Below are 19,013 nucleotides of genomic sequence, written 5' to 3' on the forward strand. Positions count from 1 at the left end.
GGCCAAAGACAGTCAGCGGAATTCTCCATTGGCAGGATCCTCCAGTCCGACGGGAACGCACCCACGCTCGCAGGTTTCCCGATGGCATGAGGTGACCACAACGGGAACCTCATTGGCCAGCTGCGGGACCGCAGAATCCCACCATGTAGCCATTTTGTTAGAATTGAGAAGTAAAGGAGTATGATAGACACACTACTAAGAAATGCTAAGGACCTCCAAATGGTGAGAGAGAGAATAAAGACCTAAGCTGCAGGAAAATCACAGAGGTATGCAAGAACAGTGAAGTGGTGATATTGGGGGATGTTAATTACCCAAATATCGATTGGAATAAGTAAAGAGGAGGAGGAATTACTGAAATGTGTTATGGGGAACTTTATTGACCAGTATATTCTTGGCCCAACTAGGGAGGATGCATTGTTGGATCTGGTACTGAAGAATAAGATGGGCCAAGTGGACAAGGTGCCTGTGAGGAAACACTTGGAAAAGACTGATTATTGTATCAAAGGATTTAGGTTAGATATTGAGGAGAGCAAGAAGACATTCAAGCAAAACTTCTAAATGGGTCAAACTTCAATAGTATGAGAGGGGATCTACCCAGGGTGAAACAGAACCATCAAGTGACAGGGAAAATGCTAATGGAACAATAGATGCTAACGAGAAGATGTTTCAGTTACAGGCTAGGTCCATTCCAACAAGAGGAAAAGATAGTGGAACCAAGGTCAGGACATCATGGATATGAAGGAGATAGAGAATGTGACAAAACAAAAAAAACAGTTATGGTGCATGTCAGGTAATTCTTCAAGCCAAATACAATAAGTTGAGGTGGGAAAATGAAGAGGAAATTAAGACTGGCAAAGAGAGAATACAAGAATAGAATGACAGATGACATAAAAGAGAATCCAAAAGTCTTCTACTGACATATCAATAGTCAGTGATGTCAGTCAGAGATGGATGTCCCTATTCGCATCAAAGGTGAGATATGCTTGGACGCACAGGGTAAGACTGGAAGACTTAATGAGTACTTGGTATCCATGTTTATTAAGGAAACGGATCTTGACAAAATATCAATAAAAGTGGAGATGAACAGGATTATCACGGGATTTGTGTGGGCAAATAAAACCCACGAGTCAAAAGGTTATGTTTGGAGGGTAGCCGGGGGGGGGGGGGGGTCGGCTAGAGGCAGTGTCATGCAAAGGCACCAGCCTAGGGGCACTAATAACGGCACCGCTGCCGTTCTCGCCGGCATGATATACCACAAGCCCAGTGGTGGCAGCAGCACAGAGGGTCTGGGGTCAGTGGAGGAGGCACAGGAAGGAGGAGGGGGCCTCAGTTTGGACCCCGATAGGGAACAACCATAGATTTGCTCCGGGCAGGATTGATGGGGGGTTTCAAGGCTGGTATAGGGTAGGCATTAGAAGGATGGGGGACCTGTTTATAGATGGGACTTTCCCCAGCGTGCAGGCGCTGGAGGAGAAGTTCGGCCTGCCCCCGGAAAATGCTTTCAGATACCTCCAGGTTCTGGATTTTCTCAAGAAACAGGTGGGGACATTTCCGCTGTTACCCCCGCGAAGGATACAGGACAGGGTAGTGTCTGGCATCTGGGTAGGAGAGGGGAAGGTGTCGGACATATATCAGGAGCTGCAGGAGGCGGAGGAAGCCTCAGTGGAGGAGCTGTAGGGCAAGTGGGAGGAGGAGCTGGGCGAGAAGCTGGATGAGGGCCTGTGGGCTGATGCCCTGGGCAGGGTCAATTCGTCTGCATCATGCGCCAGGCTCAGTTTGATTCAATTTAAGGTGGTGCATCGAGCTCACATGACGACGGCAAGAATCAGCAAGTTTTTTTGGGGTACAGGACAGGTGCGCAAGATGTGCAGGGAGTCCAATGAACCATATCTATATGTTCTGGGCATGCCCGGTGCTTAAAGAATTCTGGCAGGGCTTTGCGAGAGCTATGTCCAGGATTTTGGACACGCGGGTGAAGTCGAGTCCAACAATAGCGATATGTGGGGTGTCGGGAGGATCCGGGAGTGCAGGAAGTGAAAGAGGCCGAGGTGTTGGCCTTTGCCTCTCTGGTAGCCCAAAGACAGATCTTGTTAATGTGGAGGGACTCGAAACCCCCGAGCATGGAGACCTGGATTAGCGATATGGCTGGGTTTCTCAGCCTGGAGCGAATAAAGTTTGCCTTGAGAGGGTCCTTGATGGGGTTCTCCCGGCGGTGGCAACCTTTCCTTGACTTTCATGGGGAGCAGTACAGAGTCAGCAGCAGCAGCAACGGGGGGGCTCAGGTGGGGGGACTTGTTGATATAATGTGAATTATATAATGTGAATTGATATAATGTGTATTTTTGTTTTGTATAATGATAGCATCCACCTTGTTTGTTAAATATTTTTCGTTTACTGTTTCTCTTTTTGTGATGTAAAAATCCTGGTTGATAAAAGCTTTAATAAAAAAATAATTAAAAAAAAATAAAAGTGGAGATGGCACAGGTGACAAATGATGTGAAACTTAATAGGCAGAATATACGATAACCGCTGGTTATGATTAGTGTGGATAAGTCGCCTGGTCCAGATTGCTTGTGTGCAGGTTGGTCACACAGGAACAGAGATAGCAGAAGACGGTTATGATCTTCCAAACAAATCAACACACACTTAGAGAGGTTTGAGTTAGTTAAGCCAGCAGGGATTTATAAAAGGCAAACTATGTTTGACTCAACTAATGTAATTCTTTTGGTGAAGTAACAGAAAAGGTGGATGTTGTCTTTATAGATTTTATGAAAACGCTCAACAACGTACCACATAAAAGGCTGACCAACAAAATCAAGGCTATGAGGAGAGGTTAGATAAACTCTGTCTGTTCTCACTGAAACAACGGAGGTTGAGAGGTGACCTGGAATATTGGAATATGAACAATTGGAACAGTATGTATGTTTGCACTAATGATCTCCCATAGGAAGAGCTACTCAACCTAGAGTGACATCAAGTGAAGTAAATTGTTTTCTAACAGGATATTTATATATGAATCTTGGCTGCTCTTTTCTGTTTTGAGATTGAATTGTCCAAGCTGAGTAAATCTGGACTGGTAGTCAGGTTACAGTTTGATCAGTCAGGAACTGGATCATCACAATAGCTGAAAATGTTTCTCAATTTTCAATGAAGACAGGTTTCCTTAAAAGGCCAGTACCTGCTGGGCAAGCTTCCTCATGGAACAAGACTCTGATCAGCCAGGTGTTTATAGGATCCCAAGTATCCCAAGAAACACCATCACCTTAGGCAGACATTTACTGAACACTGGCTGATAAACACACGGCCAAATATAGATACCTTGTTAGTAAGTCACTTCCTTCATTCTAAGTCAACACCCTGAGGTTTTAGGCTTTCATAAAATGATACAGCACAGAAAGCCACTACTGAATTTGATCCAACAAACTGTCAGTTAGTGCATTCCAGGTCATAACAACACTGCACAAACAAATGTTTCCTTGTATCACCTGTGGCCCTTTTGTCAATTTATGAATAAAATAAAAGCTAATTGTTAGTGGATAACATTTCATTGCTCAGGTTACCAACTATGATTGGATATACTGTGTTCATCACCCAGTCATTGTTGGCACTATTTGAATCCTCTAAAGTAGCTTTCAACTTTTCCCATCAACATCACCATTCCCGAGAGAAAGCTGCTGGAATTTTATTTGAAGGCCCAAAGGGAACCCTGGAGTTCTCAATGGAATATATAAAATATCCAGCAAATATTTCCAACATTTGTTATTATTATTTCAGAGTTTCAGTACCCACTGTTATTCATTAAGGCCCGCCTTGCTCCTCGCCTGAGGTATGGCGATCCTTAGGTTAAATCACCACCAGTCAGCTCTCCCCCCCAAAGGGGAAAGCAGCCTCTGGTCATCTGGGATTATGGCGACTTCATCTTACCTTTATCCATTGTATATTATTTTCTCAGTTTAACTGTGGAGCCAGGTGCACAAGGGTGTTGCCCTTACTACTACTGTAGCATGACGCTGCAAACAGTTAGATACCATTCTACATACCTGAGCATGGGCACAATCCTTAACTTGAGACTTGTGTGGTTTATTAAGGTACAAAACTGACCCAGTGTGCTTAGCATTAAGAACTCTTGACTGTGCAACGGCAAATAGCCTCTCAGGGCTTTTCAGTCACTGTGCTATGGGTTCACTGCAAATATAGTGGATTCCCCAGGACAAAAATACTCCAATAGATCTATATTCCTATTCCTTGGTTTTCATGGATGCAAACTCTCACCTCGGAGAGTAGATGGAAATTAGAACAAAAATGTGATCTTCAGAAATGACAAGAACCATTTCCTCAGTTAACTCGTTACTCCGGTGTTTGCTAAAAATGAGTTAACAGGTTATCATAATTCTGGACATAACTGAAACAAATTATACCTGTTACAGATTTTTTTAAAGTATGCTTTGTTTCACAATATTAACAAGCCAATGGGAAGCAAAAATCCAGAAAGAAAACAAAAGCAATTGAAAGCATAACAGTGAGACCAGATGTTGAATTATGTGAAGTGCAGACAGTAGTAAAGCTGTGATTTAATCAAAGTTAAAATAACTTCAAACCATAGAACAAAAGCTTAAATGAACCACAATCTGTTATGCTGCACCACCCATTATTGGGAATAAATGCTCATTTATAAATAGAAATAGTCAAATTTTGGCCAAATTGAAACGACCATGAAGTCATTATTAACTAACGGCGAACAGTCATATTGTGACTATGTTACTCGGATAATAATCTATAGACCTGGATCAATAGTCTGCAGCTATAAATTCAAATCCCACCACCTCGAGAATTTAAATTGAAATAACTAAATACATCTGCAATCGAAAGCTAGTATCAGTAATGGCGACCATCAAACTACTGGATTGTTGTAAAAACCCATCTGGTTCACTGAAGTCCTCCTGAAAAGGAAATCTGCTGCCCATACCCAGCCCAGACTCCAAATCCACAGCAATGTGGTTAACCTTTAAATGTCCTAGCAAGCCCCTCAACTGTATTCAAGAAGGTATCTCACCAGCATCTTCGTACGGGCAATTAGGGATGGGTAATAAATACTGGACAGACCATCAATGCCCACATCCTGCAAATGAATAAAAAGCTGAATTGTTCTGCTATTACAAAGCATAATATTTTATAGAAAACATACCCAGATATCCTGTTTTTCATTGATTGGATAATTGGAATAAAGATCTATTATCTCCGGTGTCCGGTACATTGGTGTGGTGTTTCTTGTAATCTGGTTTTTAAAAAAACAAGACAGTGATTTACGTTTCATAATTCACCATGGATGGCATGGAAATATAAATTGTACCAAAGCTTAGTTACATGAGCACCGTTCTCAATACAGTCTTATTTTACTGCAGAGTAAATCAATGCCAACAGTGATTATGAAGTTAAGAGGCTTCAAACAGCACAAAACTAAGCTCGAACGGTGCACAATCAAAACTCAGAATCGCAAAATATGAACCCACAGAAGCTGTGTTACTTAAGAGTAGTGGGTCCTATTTTGATTACCAAACCATAAAACTAGAGGCAATGCTAGAGGCATTGGAAAAACTACACAGAATACGGATTCCAATTGTCAACGGTATGAGCTCGGAGGAAAGATTGGAGAACATCAAGTTTTATTGTTGAGAAAGAAGCAAAACAAATACATGAAAGACTTGTAATTATTCGATAGCAGCTTTTACGACCACTGGGTATCGCAAAATACTTTACAGTCAATGAAGTACTTTTTGAACTGTAGTCACTGTTGTAGTGTAGGAAACATGAGAGCCAATATGCACACAACCAACACTTACAAAGAGCAAGATGCTCTTGTTTTGTTATACTAATTGAGGGATAAATATTGTACAGGCTGTATGGAATAACTCCCCCCACTCCCTCTTCAAAAAGTGCGGTGGGATCTTTTGCATTCATCGGAGCAGGCAAATGGACCTCATGAGAAAGATACCTGACAATGCAACATTCCTCAGTGCTGCACTAATTAGATCAAAAACATGTTTTAAACAGGTATTGTAAGTACGATACATTGTTGGGCTATAACTGATCTTGAACTACTTCCCTGTCACACAGGACGTAGTTGAATACTTTGGTGCAGAGTTAGAGTAGTGGATGCTAAGGGAGAGTCAAGCATCAATAGGTTATAGCCTATCTTCATTATTGATTTATAGAACATAGAACAGTACAGCACAGAACAGGCCCTTCGGCCCTCAATGTTGTGCCGAGCCATGATCACCCTACTCAAACCCACATATCCACCCTATACCCGTAACCCAACAACCCCCCCCCCCTTAACCTTACTTTTTTTTTATTAGGACACTACGGGCAATTTAGCATGGCCAATCCACCTAACCCGCACATCTTTGGACTGTGGGAGGAAACCGGAGCACCCGGAGGAAACCCACGCACACACGGGGAGGACGTGCAGACTCCGCACAGACAGTGACCCAGCCGGGAATCGAACCTGGGACCCTGGAGCTGTGAAGCATTTATGCTAACCACCATGCTACCGTGCTGCCCCATGCTACCCTGCTGCCCCTGATTTATGCCCTTAAAATACATTGGAATCAAGTCTTGAAGTCACTGCCAGAAATTATTTTTTGCATAGACACATAATAATGAGTACACCACAGTTTCTTCAAGCCGGATCCCACCTTTCAAAAGGCTCTTCTTCTTCCTCAAATCCGTTTTCCTGCCACTCCCCATATCCCTTGATTCCCCGAGGGACCAAAAATCTGTCTATCACAGCCTTAAAGATATATTCAACAATGGAGCAACAACAACGCTCTGGGGTACAGAATTCCTGAGGTTCACAACTCTTTGAAGAAATTTCTCCTCATCTCAGGCCTAATTAATCATCTTGTTCCTGAGACAGTACCCCAAAGGTTCTCCATCCAGAACAAACACCTCAATGTCTACTCTGTCAAGTCCCTTCAGAAACTTATATATTTTAATGAGATTATGTCTCATGCTTCTAAACTGCAGTTTACATTTGGTCCAATTTACACAGTCACTTACTCCAAGAACCAATCTAGTCTATTTTAGTTGTGTAATATCCTGCATGGGACCAACAGGATAGGAATGCTAGTCTCCTCTGTGCTCTTTGCAGAGTATGAGCTCCCCCACTAGGGGCGGGTATCTCAATTACCCACAGTACATAAGATCCACCAGTAAGGCATTGACCAAAGAAGTACCCAGTAGGGGATCTACCAGGGAGTATGATATACGGTTTATAAATAAAACTGTTCTAATTTTTACTCGGTTTGGACTCCCGCGTCCTTATTAAAAGTTATACTGCTATTCGCTTCTCAGCCTTTGGCCAAGGTGAGCGTGAGGTCACATGTAATGCCTGAATCTAGTATGTCTCTCTTGTGGGGACCATGAATTGGATTAAATTTGAATTGATTTTTGGAGCAGACAAGGAGCTGGATTAGGGGTTTGCCCCTGTCCACACTCTGAGCTCTGGCTTTGTAACTCTGATAAAGTAATAAAAAAAATGTTTTAATTTAAGTCATACTGCCTCCAAAACAAGTATACCCTTTTTTAAATGTAGAGAACAAAACTGCACTTGGTACTCCAGGTGTGGTCTCACAAAAACCCCTTACAACTGTAGCAAGACTACCTTTTCCCGGGAGTGCACAAGGTGGCGCTGGAGCGTGGCAACTCTCTGCAAGCTCTCCCTAACAGATCCACTTTTTACTCCCTATTATGTATTTTCTTTTATTTCCTTTTCTTTTCATGTACTTAATGATCTGTTGAGCTGCTCGCAGAAAAATACTTTTCACTGTACCTTGGTACACGTGACAATAAACCAAACTAAATCCAAATCAAGATGGCATCTGATTTGAGTGTGGCATCAAGGAGGGGCTGTTTAGCACAGTGGGCTAAATCGCTGGCTTTGAAAGCAGACCAAGCAGGCCAGCAGCACGGTTCGATTCCCGTAACAGCCTCCCCGGACAGGCGCCGGAATGTGGCGACTAGTGGCTTTTCACAGTAACTTCATTGAAGTCTACTCGTGACATAAGCAATTTTCATTTCATTTTCATTTCAAGGAGCAGTACGAAACTGAACAAAATTGAAGTAAATGGAAATAAATAAAGAGGAAAATTCCCCAGCAGTCAGTGCCATACCTAGCACAAAGGAAGATAGTTGTGTGTTTCTTGGAGTCAAACATCTCAGACCAAGCATGCTGTCCGAGGTCCAGCCATCTTCAGCTGCTTCCTCATTGATATTTCCTCCATGCTAAGGTCAGAAATGAGGATATTCGCTCATGATTGTACAGCATTCAGTAGCATACTTGACTCCCCAGAAGCAATCCATGTCCAAATACAGCAGAACCTGGACAATATCCAGGCTTGGGCTGACAAGTGCCAAGTATATTCGCACCACACATGCACCAGGGAGCAACTATCTCCAACGAGGGAAAACCAAACCATTTTTCCTCGACATTGAACAGCATTACCATTGTTGAAGCCCCCACCATCAACATCCATTGACCAGAAATTAAACTGAACCATCCATATAAATACTCGGGTCAGAGGATGAAAATCCTGTTGCAACTAACTCACCTTCTGACTCCCCAAATTCTGTCGGCTGCCTACAATGGCACAGGTCAGACGTATGATGGAATACCCTCCAATTGCCTAGATAACTGCAGCTCCAACAATACACAAGAATCTCAATAGCATCCAGAATAAAGCAGCCCACTTGATTGGCATTCTATCCATCACCTTAAACATTTACTCCCTGCACCACTGGCACACAGTGACAACAGTGTACATCATATAAAAGATGCATGGCAACAACTCACCAAGCCTCCTTCAACAGCACCTTCCAAACTCACAAAGGCCAGAGGTTGAATGGCACCAAGCGCATGGAACACCACCGCCAGCAAATTCCCCTCTAAGCCACACACTATCCTGACTTCGAAAAATAGCCCTGTACCTTCACTTCTGCTTGGTCAAAAGCCTGGAACTCCCTTCCTAATCACACTGTGGGTTGAATTTGAATTCAATTTGAATTTGATTTGTCATGTGTACAGAGGTATAGTGAAAAGTATTGTTCTGCCTACAGTCCAGACAGATCGCTCCATACATTAAAAAAACATAGGACATGCATAAATACACAATGTAAATACACAATGTATCTACACCACGAGGACTGCAGCGATTCAAGAAAGCAGCTCATCACCACCTTCTTGAGGGCAATTAGGGATGGACAATAAATCAGGCCTTGCCAAAAACACACACACTCCATGAAAGAATGAAAATAAATCCTGACAACAGGCTAACTGGCCTGGGTCTTTCCCTGTTTTTCCCTCTCCTTCCTTTCTTGATAGTTGTCTTACATGTTCAAAACTCCAATCTGCTGGGACTTTAACTTGGCACGATAACGTTTCAAGGGACAGGTTTCTTTTGTTTTGAGTATTTGATACATCATACTTTAAAAAAAACCTATTTTATTATCTGTAAAATGCTTTGGTATGTCCGGAGGTCGCTACACAACTGCAAATTCTTTGCTCACAGCGCTGTCAGAGGCCTATAATTACACCAGAAGACAGAACCAAAACAAACAAATTAACAACTACAACAAACACAAGTTTAGTGCACATCTTGATCACTGCTTTGTCAAAATATTCTTATTCAATCAACATGTTTTTATTGCAACAATATCTTTAATATTTGAACAATGGGTCACAAGTTATGTCTAGAAATTTCAAACCTGATATTTAATTTTAGTTACATTTTTCTCAATATTTTTCCTTCTTACATATTCTTAGTATAATGAGCCCCATGCAACTTCAGTTCGAAACATACTTTCAAAGAACAAAACAACAGCATAAACATAATAAGTTTAGTCAGATGGGAAGATATTTTGCACCAACGCACCCTAACTAAAGAAGTCAAATGTCAAGTACAATTATACTATATAACTTCTTGTAATCACTTCCTATTTGGCAGATTCATGAATCACTCCAAGGGTAACCTCGACTGTTCTCGCACTCACTCAACAAACATAACTCAAAAAGAACCCATGGCAATAATGGCTGCACAGAATACTGGTTGAGGACCAGCAATTTGTGTGAAATTAAATACTTATTGCTGTGCTAACTCACACACAACTGAAATGTCAAGAGTTATAAAGGAAAAGGAAAGAATTTCTATTCAAACGAACCTCTCACAACCTCAAGGTTAGGGAAAAAAGGTAGTTTCACGGAATTTATATTTGTATTGGTAAGCATTAGGAATAAGGTATAGTTTTAAGTGGATTTAATTTAGTATTTATGTGCCTGACAGAGTAAAACCTAGTTAGATTCATGCTAGACAAAAGTAGTTGCATGCTAGGGGGTTAGTTCCAATTCCAGCTGCGAGTCTATTGTGCTTAGAGAGGGCTACAGCGTGAAGAGTAAATAACCAGTGGTTGCTTAGCAACTGGGGCCTCGTATGGCAGAGAAGCATTTGAGTTTTAGTTAGCTAATTTGATGGATGGCACAGTAGCACAGTGGTTAGCTCTGTTGCTTCACAGCACCAGGGACCCAGGTTCTATTCCCGGCTTAGGTCACTGTCTGTGCGGAGTCTGCACATTCTCCCAGTGTCTGCGTGGGTTTCCTCCAAGTGTTCCGGTTTCCTCCCACAAGTCCCGGAAGACGTGCTTGTTAGGTAAAGTGGACATTCTGAATTCTCCTTCTATATACACGAACAGGGGCCGGTGTGTGGCAACTCGGGAATTTTCACAGTAACTTCATTGCAGTGTTAATGTAAGCCCACTTGTGACACTAATAAAGATTATTATAGTTGAAGATAGGTAGTGAGAGGGAAGGCAGATCTCAAAGCTCTGCTAGAAGCAGTTGGTTTTAGAGAGGGAACGTGTCTCTCAGGCTTACTAGATGAAAAGCCATACTGTGTGTTGTGTGCACAGGATTGAGGCTCAGAGGCACAGAGGTTGACAAACTAAAGGTTTATTAATGAGGTATGTTCAGTATAGGCTGCTTCTTTACTCTGCACAATTACCCGCAATAACAATCGGTGATGCCACTTCCAACAACATCATGCATCCATCATTATATAGTGTACAGTGCAGTTTCAGTGCTGCTTTTCAGAAATCAATATAAATACATAACATTTCCTCCCCTTTTACATTGAACGACCCTAACAAATTTAAACAAATGTAACATGAACAATAATTAAACAAAAATAATCTATAAGTCAGACAGTTCGGGAGTCATTGTTCTCTGAATAGTTGTAGCCTCTGGCGTTTCCGTCTTTGTATGAACATCGTCAGTGGTTGTTTTGACCTGTGTTGTCATTGCAACTGGAGGTTGACTCTGTGCTTGGTCTGAAATTGAACTGTTGTTTTCCTCAACCAGTTCTGTCAACAGTTGAATACAGATGAATTCAGATTCACTACAGGTTTTATCACCAACAGATCGGTTCTCCCCGCCAACAGTTGATCCACATGCCTCCTCCAGATGACATCATCCTAGATCTGGATGGTTGGTACACGAGATAAGTCCCGTTTGTGCGATGATCATAGTAGGAACCCATTTCTCTCTTGTAGAGTTGTTCCTAGTCAGAGCTGTTTGTCCTTGAAAGAAAACATGGTATTTTGCTTTGTTTTCCCGCCATTCAATCTGACCTTGTTGTTTCTGTTGAATGATTTATTTTGTCTTTGAAGATTTTAATAAGTCGAATTCCAAACATAATTGTTATTTCATCATCAATGATGTTGGAGAAATTTTTGCTGTTGACAGAGCAGTATTCCTATACATGAGTAGAATTGATTTTGATGTGTGGTCAATGAACCTTGTTCCCTGGTTGTCCTTAATATGTGCTTCATTGTTTGTACAAAATGTTCTGCTAGTCTGTTCATAGCAGGAGGGTACACTGCTGATCTAATATGTTGTATACTTGGGCATGCCCGAAGCTTAGAGGGTTTTGGCAGGGTTTCGCTAAGGCAATGTCCATGGTACTCAAAATATGGGTGGTGCAGTGTCCAGAGGTGGCAATCTTTGGAGTGTCGGAAGAACGGGGAGTGCAGGGGGCGAAAGAGGCCAACGCCTTTGCCTTTGCCTCCCTGGTAGCCCAGAGACAGATCTTTATAAATGTGGGGGGACTCGAAGCCCCTGAGTGTAGAGACCTGGGTTAGTGACATGGCTGGGTTTCTCAGTCTCGAGAAAATAAAGTTCGCTTTAAGAGGGTCAATGGTAGGGTTCACCCGGACGGGTGGCAGCCGTTCGTCGACTTTCTCGTGGGGGGGGGGGGGGGGGGGATTATGGTTTTACGGTTGGGGTGTGTGAAGATTGTGATCGGGTGGAAATGTTTATTGTACCATGTTTATGTCGCTGTTATTATAAAAACTTGCAAATACCCCAATAAAAATATTTTTTAAAAATATGTTGTATACTGTTCTCTTTCAATAAATTTTCAAATCCTTGGGAGACAAACGTGATCATCACTTATTGTTCAGGAAACCGCTTACACAAAATAGTCAAGCTATTCCATTTAGGAGCTCCATCACTCCGCTTTTTGTCGAAGGGTCCCACTGCGCCAAAACTTCCAGCCATTTTCTTCCTATTGGGGATTCCTCATATGCACACTTTGCATCGTATTTTCAGCAGCTACTTCCCTTTTCCCTTTGAAAACAAGATACTTCAGCCTGTTTTCTTAAACACCCCCAGCTCTATATTTGCTTCTGCAATTGCTCTTTAATCATCTTGCAAGGTGATCGTTACTCACATCCATGGGGCCCATTCTGTCCGCAGCACATGGAGAGCTTTCCTTCAGTCTTTTTCCCCGACTTTTCTGACATTTATTTTCCCTCCCCGGTGGCTAGCAAATGCTCTTCAATGTCCTCATTGTCAGTTTCTGTGTTGTGTCTGCAGAATTGATGCTAGTAGGCACAGAGGCTGAAAAACTAATGGAGTTTTATTACAGAGGTGTGTTCAGTACAGGCTCCTTCCTTATTCTGCACAGTCATCCACGTTAGTGATCGGTGATTTCACTTCCAGTGATGTCATGTCATCATGCATATATTACTATACAGTGCTCAGTCCAGCTTTCAGAAATCAATATAAACACATAACACTATGAAGTAATTGTTAAGAAAACATACGCCGCAAATCTAAAGTCCACGTAGGCAAGGAAAGTTGAGAAATGATGCGAAGTTTCCAAGATGTCTGCAGTTTAAGGAACAGAGGAAACAGGGAACTAGAACAGATAGTTGTTCAGTAAAGTCACAGAGCATTGAAAAGGTATTAGATTGTGAGAGATCAGAAAGATACCTGCAGTATAGTGCTGAGGTTTGTGAGAAATTACTACAGTTTGGAAGACATTGCTTGAAATAATTTTTGAAATCGGCGGCTGGACCTCAAAGTTTATGTAAAAGCCTTTAAGACAAAGGAAACCTGAAAAGTGACATGTAAAAGCTGAAAGTGAAACCTTGATGGAAACAGCAGAGGGAAAGCATAATTAAAAAGAAGATTTGAAAATGTGACTTTTAACAAAGTGGAATTTGAAATCACTCGCATGGAAGCTGGAACTCAGTGAGACAAGGCGGCTCGAGGTACAGGAATCATCTGGGGGGAGGGGGATTTTGAGGAGAAATCCACAGTCATTCACTAGGGTTCAGAGAGAGGTGTGTCTTGCCACAGTCTTCTGATGTGCTTAAAAGAGACTTTGTGTGTTAATAAGACCACCGTAGCTCAAGATGTACTTTGTAAATAATATTAATCTTAAAATCTGTGTGTAATTGTTAAGCTAAGGGGGTAAAGTATATGAAAAATGAAAATCGCTTATTGTCACGAGTAGGCTTCAATTAAGTTACTGTGAAAAGCCCCTAGTCGCCACATTCCGGCGCCTGTCCGGGGAGACTGGTACGGTATTGTATCATACTCCAATTCTTTCACTTATTTTTCTTGTTGTTAAAACTAATTGCCGGTCCTCTGACTCTGTTCCTCCACAATTTACAAGATAATGTAAAAGTTACAGTCTTTTGAGCCAAGTTTCCTATCTGGGATCATACTGTCCAGTTATAAACCCAACTGAAATCGTAACACTCACAATGTTCCAAATCCCTTTGCAACCAGTTAAATACTTCTGAAATGTAGTCACTGTCGTTCTATAGAGAAACATAGCAGCCAATATGTATACAGCAATGTTTGACAGACAACAGTGAGATACATGATCAGGCAATCTGTGTTAATGTTACTTATCAAAGGATAAATATTGGTCAGATAAAACGTCCCTTGCCCTTTTTCAAATGTGCCATTGTGTAATCTGTGCCATTCAATGTGTATTTTCAATGTACACACATACCTCTTCCTCCACCATTGCTCTCTTCTGTGCAGACCATGTGTAGTCTGGGTAGTGTGCTATACTTGTAGCACTGCCAAAATCACAGAGCTTGATAGTACCTTGATGACTGACCAAGAGGTTTTCAACCTACATTAGAGATAAAGCATACAGTAAAATCAAGATCAGCAAATACAGTATTGACTGTTAAAATAACAAATCGGAAGGGGGTGGAGGTAGGGGCGGGGGGAACAAGATAGACAGGGGATTCATGTAAACTTTGTCTATCCAAAGGAGCTTCAGAAAGTTTCACGGCATTCCTAGAACAATGGATGGGTTCCTCGATCACCTGCGATGTCTGTAGGTGGAAAATCTGCAGAAACAGCAGAAATAGCCAATCATAGCGACTTTTGATCATCCTACCTGCTTATTCATCCTATTCATCATGAATCTGCAGGGAACAGATTTCAGACAGGAACATATTAAACAAAGAATACATTTTAGTTACAAATGACTATATTTGGGGGAGTAATGCTTTAAATAAAAATATAGTGCAAGTTGCAGCTCTGCCCACAGCAACTTCCAAGACAATAGTGGGAGAAAAGCAAATTACTGTGGATGCTGGAATCTGAAACAAGAAGTTCCAAGTATTAAGATGCATTTTTAATTAAATCATATATTATATTTGTTGCAATATACTAACAAAAAATGTCTGTAAAACATTTCTTTTTAGACATTAGGAAACCCCAAGTGTGTATTAATATTTGTACGGCGTCACATGCACAAAACGTTTGGAAAACATCCTATAACGACAGAAGATAAAAGCAAATTACCACGGATGCTGGATTCTGAAACAAAAACAGAAAATACTGGACAATCTCAGCAGGTCTGACAGCATCTGTGGAGAGAGAAGGGAGCTAATGTTTTTCATCTGGGGCGCTCTTTGTCAAAGCTATAGTTTCAAAAATCTGCTTTCAATTTGTAAGCACATCGTGGTGAAGGACTGAGGAGTCAAATATAAAAAAGGTACATAACTGACTTTTAAGGTCAGAGACACAAAATTATAAATAGATGTTTAAAAATCCAACAGATGAACAAAATTGTAGGAGATGTAATAATTCCTCCTTTTCCTCAATGTTTGGCAGAGTGAAAAACAAGAATCATGAGTATTAATGAATTCCAGAGATTATAAAGAAACAGACTATTTGGCCAACTAGTCCGTATTGGTGTTTTGTACTCCATATGAATATTTTCTCATTCCATCAACTCATTTCTGCTTTTCAGCATAACTTTCCATTCCCTTTCCTCTCATATATTTGCCACGTTCCCTTTTTACAAAACAATATGTGTATACGTATGTGCTATTTGGGTTGCGAGTTCCACACGCTGCTAAATAAATTTAATTTCTCTATTCGGTTTATTAGTAATGATCTGGTAAATACAGCCCCTAGATGCGGATTCTCCTCCAAGTGGAAACATTCTCTTCACATTTACTAGCCTGAATTTTCTGGCCGTTGATGCCAGCTGGATCTTCTGGTCTCACCACAAGTTTCATGGTGGCAATGAGTGCATTCAACAAGGAAACCAGCTGACAAAGGCGGGACCAGACAATCTCGCCACCAGCCAATGGAACGACGGGCTCCTTCCGCCGTCGCAAAACATGCGGTGGGTTGTGTGGAAAATCGAGCCCAGTGTGGCCAACCCATTGATAATTTTAAAGACTGATCTCCTTTAGTCTTTTGGCCCCAACCTGTTCCAACTTTCCCAATAGCTGCAAGTCTCTCAATTCTGATATCATTCATGAAAATCATTTTTCACCTTCCCCAGTGCTTCTCTATCCTTTTTATTATTTGCATACCAGTACTGTAAGTGTGGCCTGGCCAGGGTACTATACAAGTTAAACATAATTTCACTACTTCTGAATTCTATAACCCTAGAAATAAATTCCAATGTATGTTAGCATATTGAATTGCTTATCTGACCTGCCATATTAATTTTAATGCTGAAGATGTAGGCGATATTTCTATTTTTCTTAGCAAAGCACATCACCTCACATTTATCCGTGCCACTTCAACTGACGGTCTAAAAGGTTGCCAGCGTCTTCTTGTAATACGAGCATTAGTTATATCCCTCGCCCCATTTATATATCATCTGCAAAGTTTGCTAGACATCATTGCTCCAAAGTTCAAATCATTAATGTAAATTATAAAAACAAAAAACAGTAACTTCTTGAAAATACAATCAGATCCATTAGAATAGTTCAAATACATAAATGTTTGCACAAATTTTCAACATTCCTTCATCCTTCATCTTCAAAACTTGAATTTGCATTCAGAGTAAATCTTCACAATGGGAAAACGGTTATAAGTAAAACTTCTGGGCAGTTTGCAGTATTGTAATGCAAACGGTAAAATCATATTCAGAAATTCCACCTCAATAAGGAGTGCTCATAACAAGAGTTACAAAATCAATATCTTAGGGGTCAAAACCTAAACCCCCCCCCCGGCCGACTTACCTGCCAGGTCCTGCCGTGTGGGACCATGCATAACCCACGCCAGTGGGACTGGCCAAAAACGGACGGCCGCTCGGCTTTGCACCGCCCCTGGGGATTCTCCGACCCGGCGGGGGGCTGGAGAAACCCGCGTCTGAGCTTTTTCCCCCCCCCAAATATTGTAAAATTGGACAAGCATATATATAAAACTATATTTGCCAATGCATGTGCTGCAAGTGCACGGGAATATAAAGAAAGAAAGAATTTAACTTCACAACATGTTCTGGCACACAGACTCAGCTGTAACTGAAGCATTGAAGATCATGCAAACACACGTTCTTGTAGCAAACTGAACGGAACAAAATTAAACTGAGTTTTTGTTGGTAAATACAAGTGCAACGTTTCCAAAGAATCTTACAGTCTCAATTTCTATAAACATACCAGAACAACCTCTTGCAAAGACTTTTCAGTAAGAAACTCTTAACCAGTCAATGCAAAACTATAAAAGGGAAAAGACCTGTCCTAACTTAATGCTAAAACTTAAACTTTTTAAAAATAAATTTAGAATACCCAAACCACCTACACTGCACATCTTTGAGTTGTGGGGGCAAAACACACGTAAAGACGGGGAGAATGTGCAACCGTCACACGGACAGTGGCCCAGAGCCGGGATCGAACCTGAGGCCTCTGCGTTGTGATGCATCAGTGCTAACCACTGTGCCACCGTGCTGTCCCCTAAAACTTAAACGTGACTTTGTGCCAGTTGTCAATAACTTTCTTTTTTTAAACTCATCCTTGGGATGAGAGCATTTCTAGCAAGGCCAGCATTTATTGTTCCTAATTGCTCTTCAGAAGTAGTGTTGGGTTGCCTTCTCGAACCGCTGCAGTCCATGTGATGCAGGTATTCCCACAGTGCTGTTATGAAGGGATTCCCCAATTTTGACCCAGCGACAGTGAAGGAACAGCGATAGTTCCAAGTCAGGTTTATGTGTAGGCTTGGAAGAGAACCTGCAGTTGGTGTTGTTCCCATTCATCTACTGCACCTATCCTTCTAGGTAGTAGATGTCACAGGCTTGGAAGGTGCAGTTGAAGGAGGTTTGGGGAGTTTCTGCAGTGTATGTTGTAGATGGTACATTCTGCCACCACTTTGCATCAGTAAAGGGAGTGTATGTTTTAAGTGGTGCACGAGGTGCCGATCAAGAGGGTTGCATTGTCTTAGATGGTGTTCAGCTTTGAGTGTTGATGAAATTGCACTTACCAAGGCAAGTGCAAAGTATTCCATCACATTCCTGACTCGTGTTTTGTAGATAATGGATAGGGTTTGAGGAATTAGGAGACAAGTTACTTATAATTCCCAAATTCTGACTTGCTCTGGTAGCCACATTATTTATTTGGCTTTTGCAGTTCAGTTTCTGGTCGATGGTAACCCTAGGATGTTGGTGGGGAAAAGTCGACAATGGCAATGCCATTGAGAGTCAATGAGTTGTAAAACGTAGTACAAGACTACCTTCACCAAATGATCTCACATTTATTGTAAAATGTCAAAGTGATTCCAGTTCAGTGGTTGCAAACATAGTACACAGCAACTTATAGATGCTTCATTGGGGCATTATTAAATAAAGTATAACACTCAGCCACGAAAGAAGGAATTTAGTCTGATCACCAAACGTTTGGGCAAACAGATAGGTTTAAGAAGTGTCTGAAAAGAGGAAAGCCACGTTGAGAGTCGGGGAGGTATAGGACTAGAATTCCAAACCTTAGAGCCTAAGCAACTGAATACAGGGCTATCAATGGTAGAAAAATTATAATTGGGAGGCCAGAATTAGAGGAGCACATAAGTTGACCATAGGGAAGAGCAAGGTGCTCCCAGTGAACGCGGTGGGGCAGAGGGCAAACTTGGGGGCGCTACCATTTAAGGTAGCACGAGATCGGTTTAGGGATCTGGGGATTCAAGTCATGCACGAGTGGGCCACAATGCATAGGTGGAACTTGACTGGAAGAGATCAAGAGGGAACTTTAAAAGGAGGGATACGATGCAGGGAGGGTGCATAAAGAGGTGTTAAAGATGAATGTGCTGCCAAGGTTCCTGTTTGTTTTTCAGTCCCTCCTGATTTTTCTCCCAAAGGCCTTTTTTTGGGAAGGTGGAGGCACTGTTCTCAGAACTTTTGTGGACAGGGAAGGTGCCCTGGGAG

General features: G+C 41.7%; 1 protein-coding gene across 6 annotated transcripts in view; it reads right to left on the reverse strand.

Annotated features, from left to right (window-relative positions):
* Positions 1 to 19,013, reverse strand: part of gak (cyclin G associated kinase) — a 191,587-nt gene that overhangs the window by 119,525 nt on the left and 53,049 nt on the right. For all 6 annotated transcript variants that reach the window (XM_038804411.1, XM_038804413.1, XM_038804410.1 and 3 more), the window contains 2 exons: positions 14,355 to 14,480; positions 5,186 to 5,275 (listed from right to left, as the gene is read on the reverse strand). In XM_038804411.1, the coding sequence (XP_038660339.1) occupies positions 5,186 to 5,275; positions 14,355 to 14,480 (216 nt within the window). The remainder of the gene's footprint in view (positions 1 to 5,185; positions 5,276 to 14,354; positions 14,481 to 19,013) is intronic.

This window comes from Scyliorhinus canicula, chromosome 8 (assembly GCF_902713615.1).
Source record: "Scyliorhinus canicula chromosome 8, sScyCan1.1, whole genome shotgun sequence".
Lineage (NCBI taxonomy): Eukaryota > Metazoa > Chordata > Chondrichthyes > Carcharhiniformes > Scyliorhinidae > Scyliorhinus > Scyliorhinus canicula.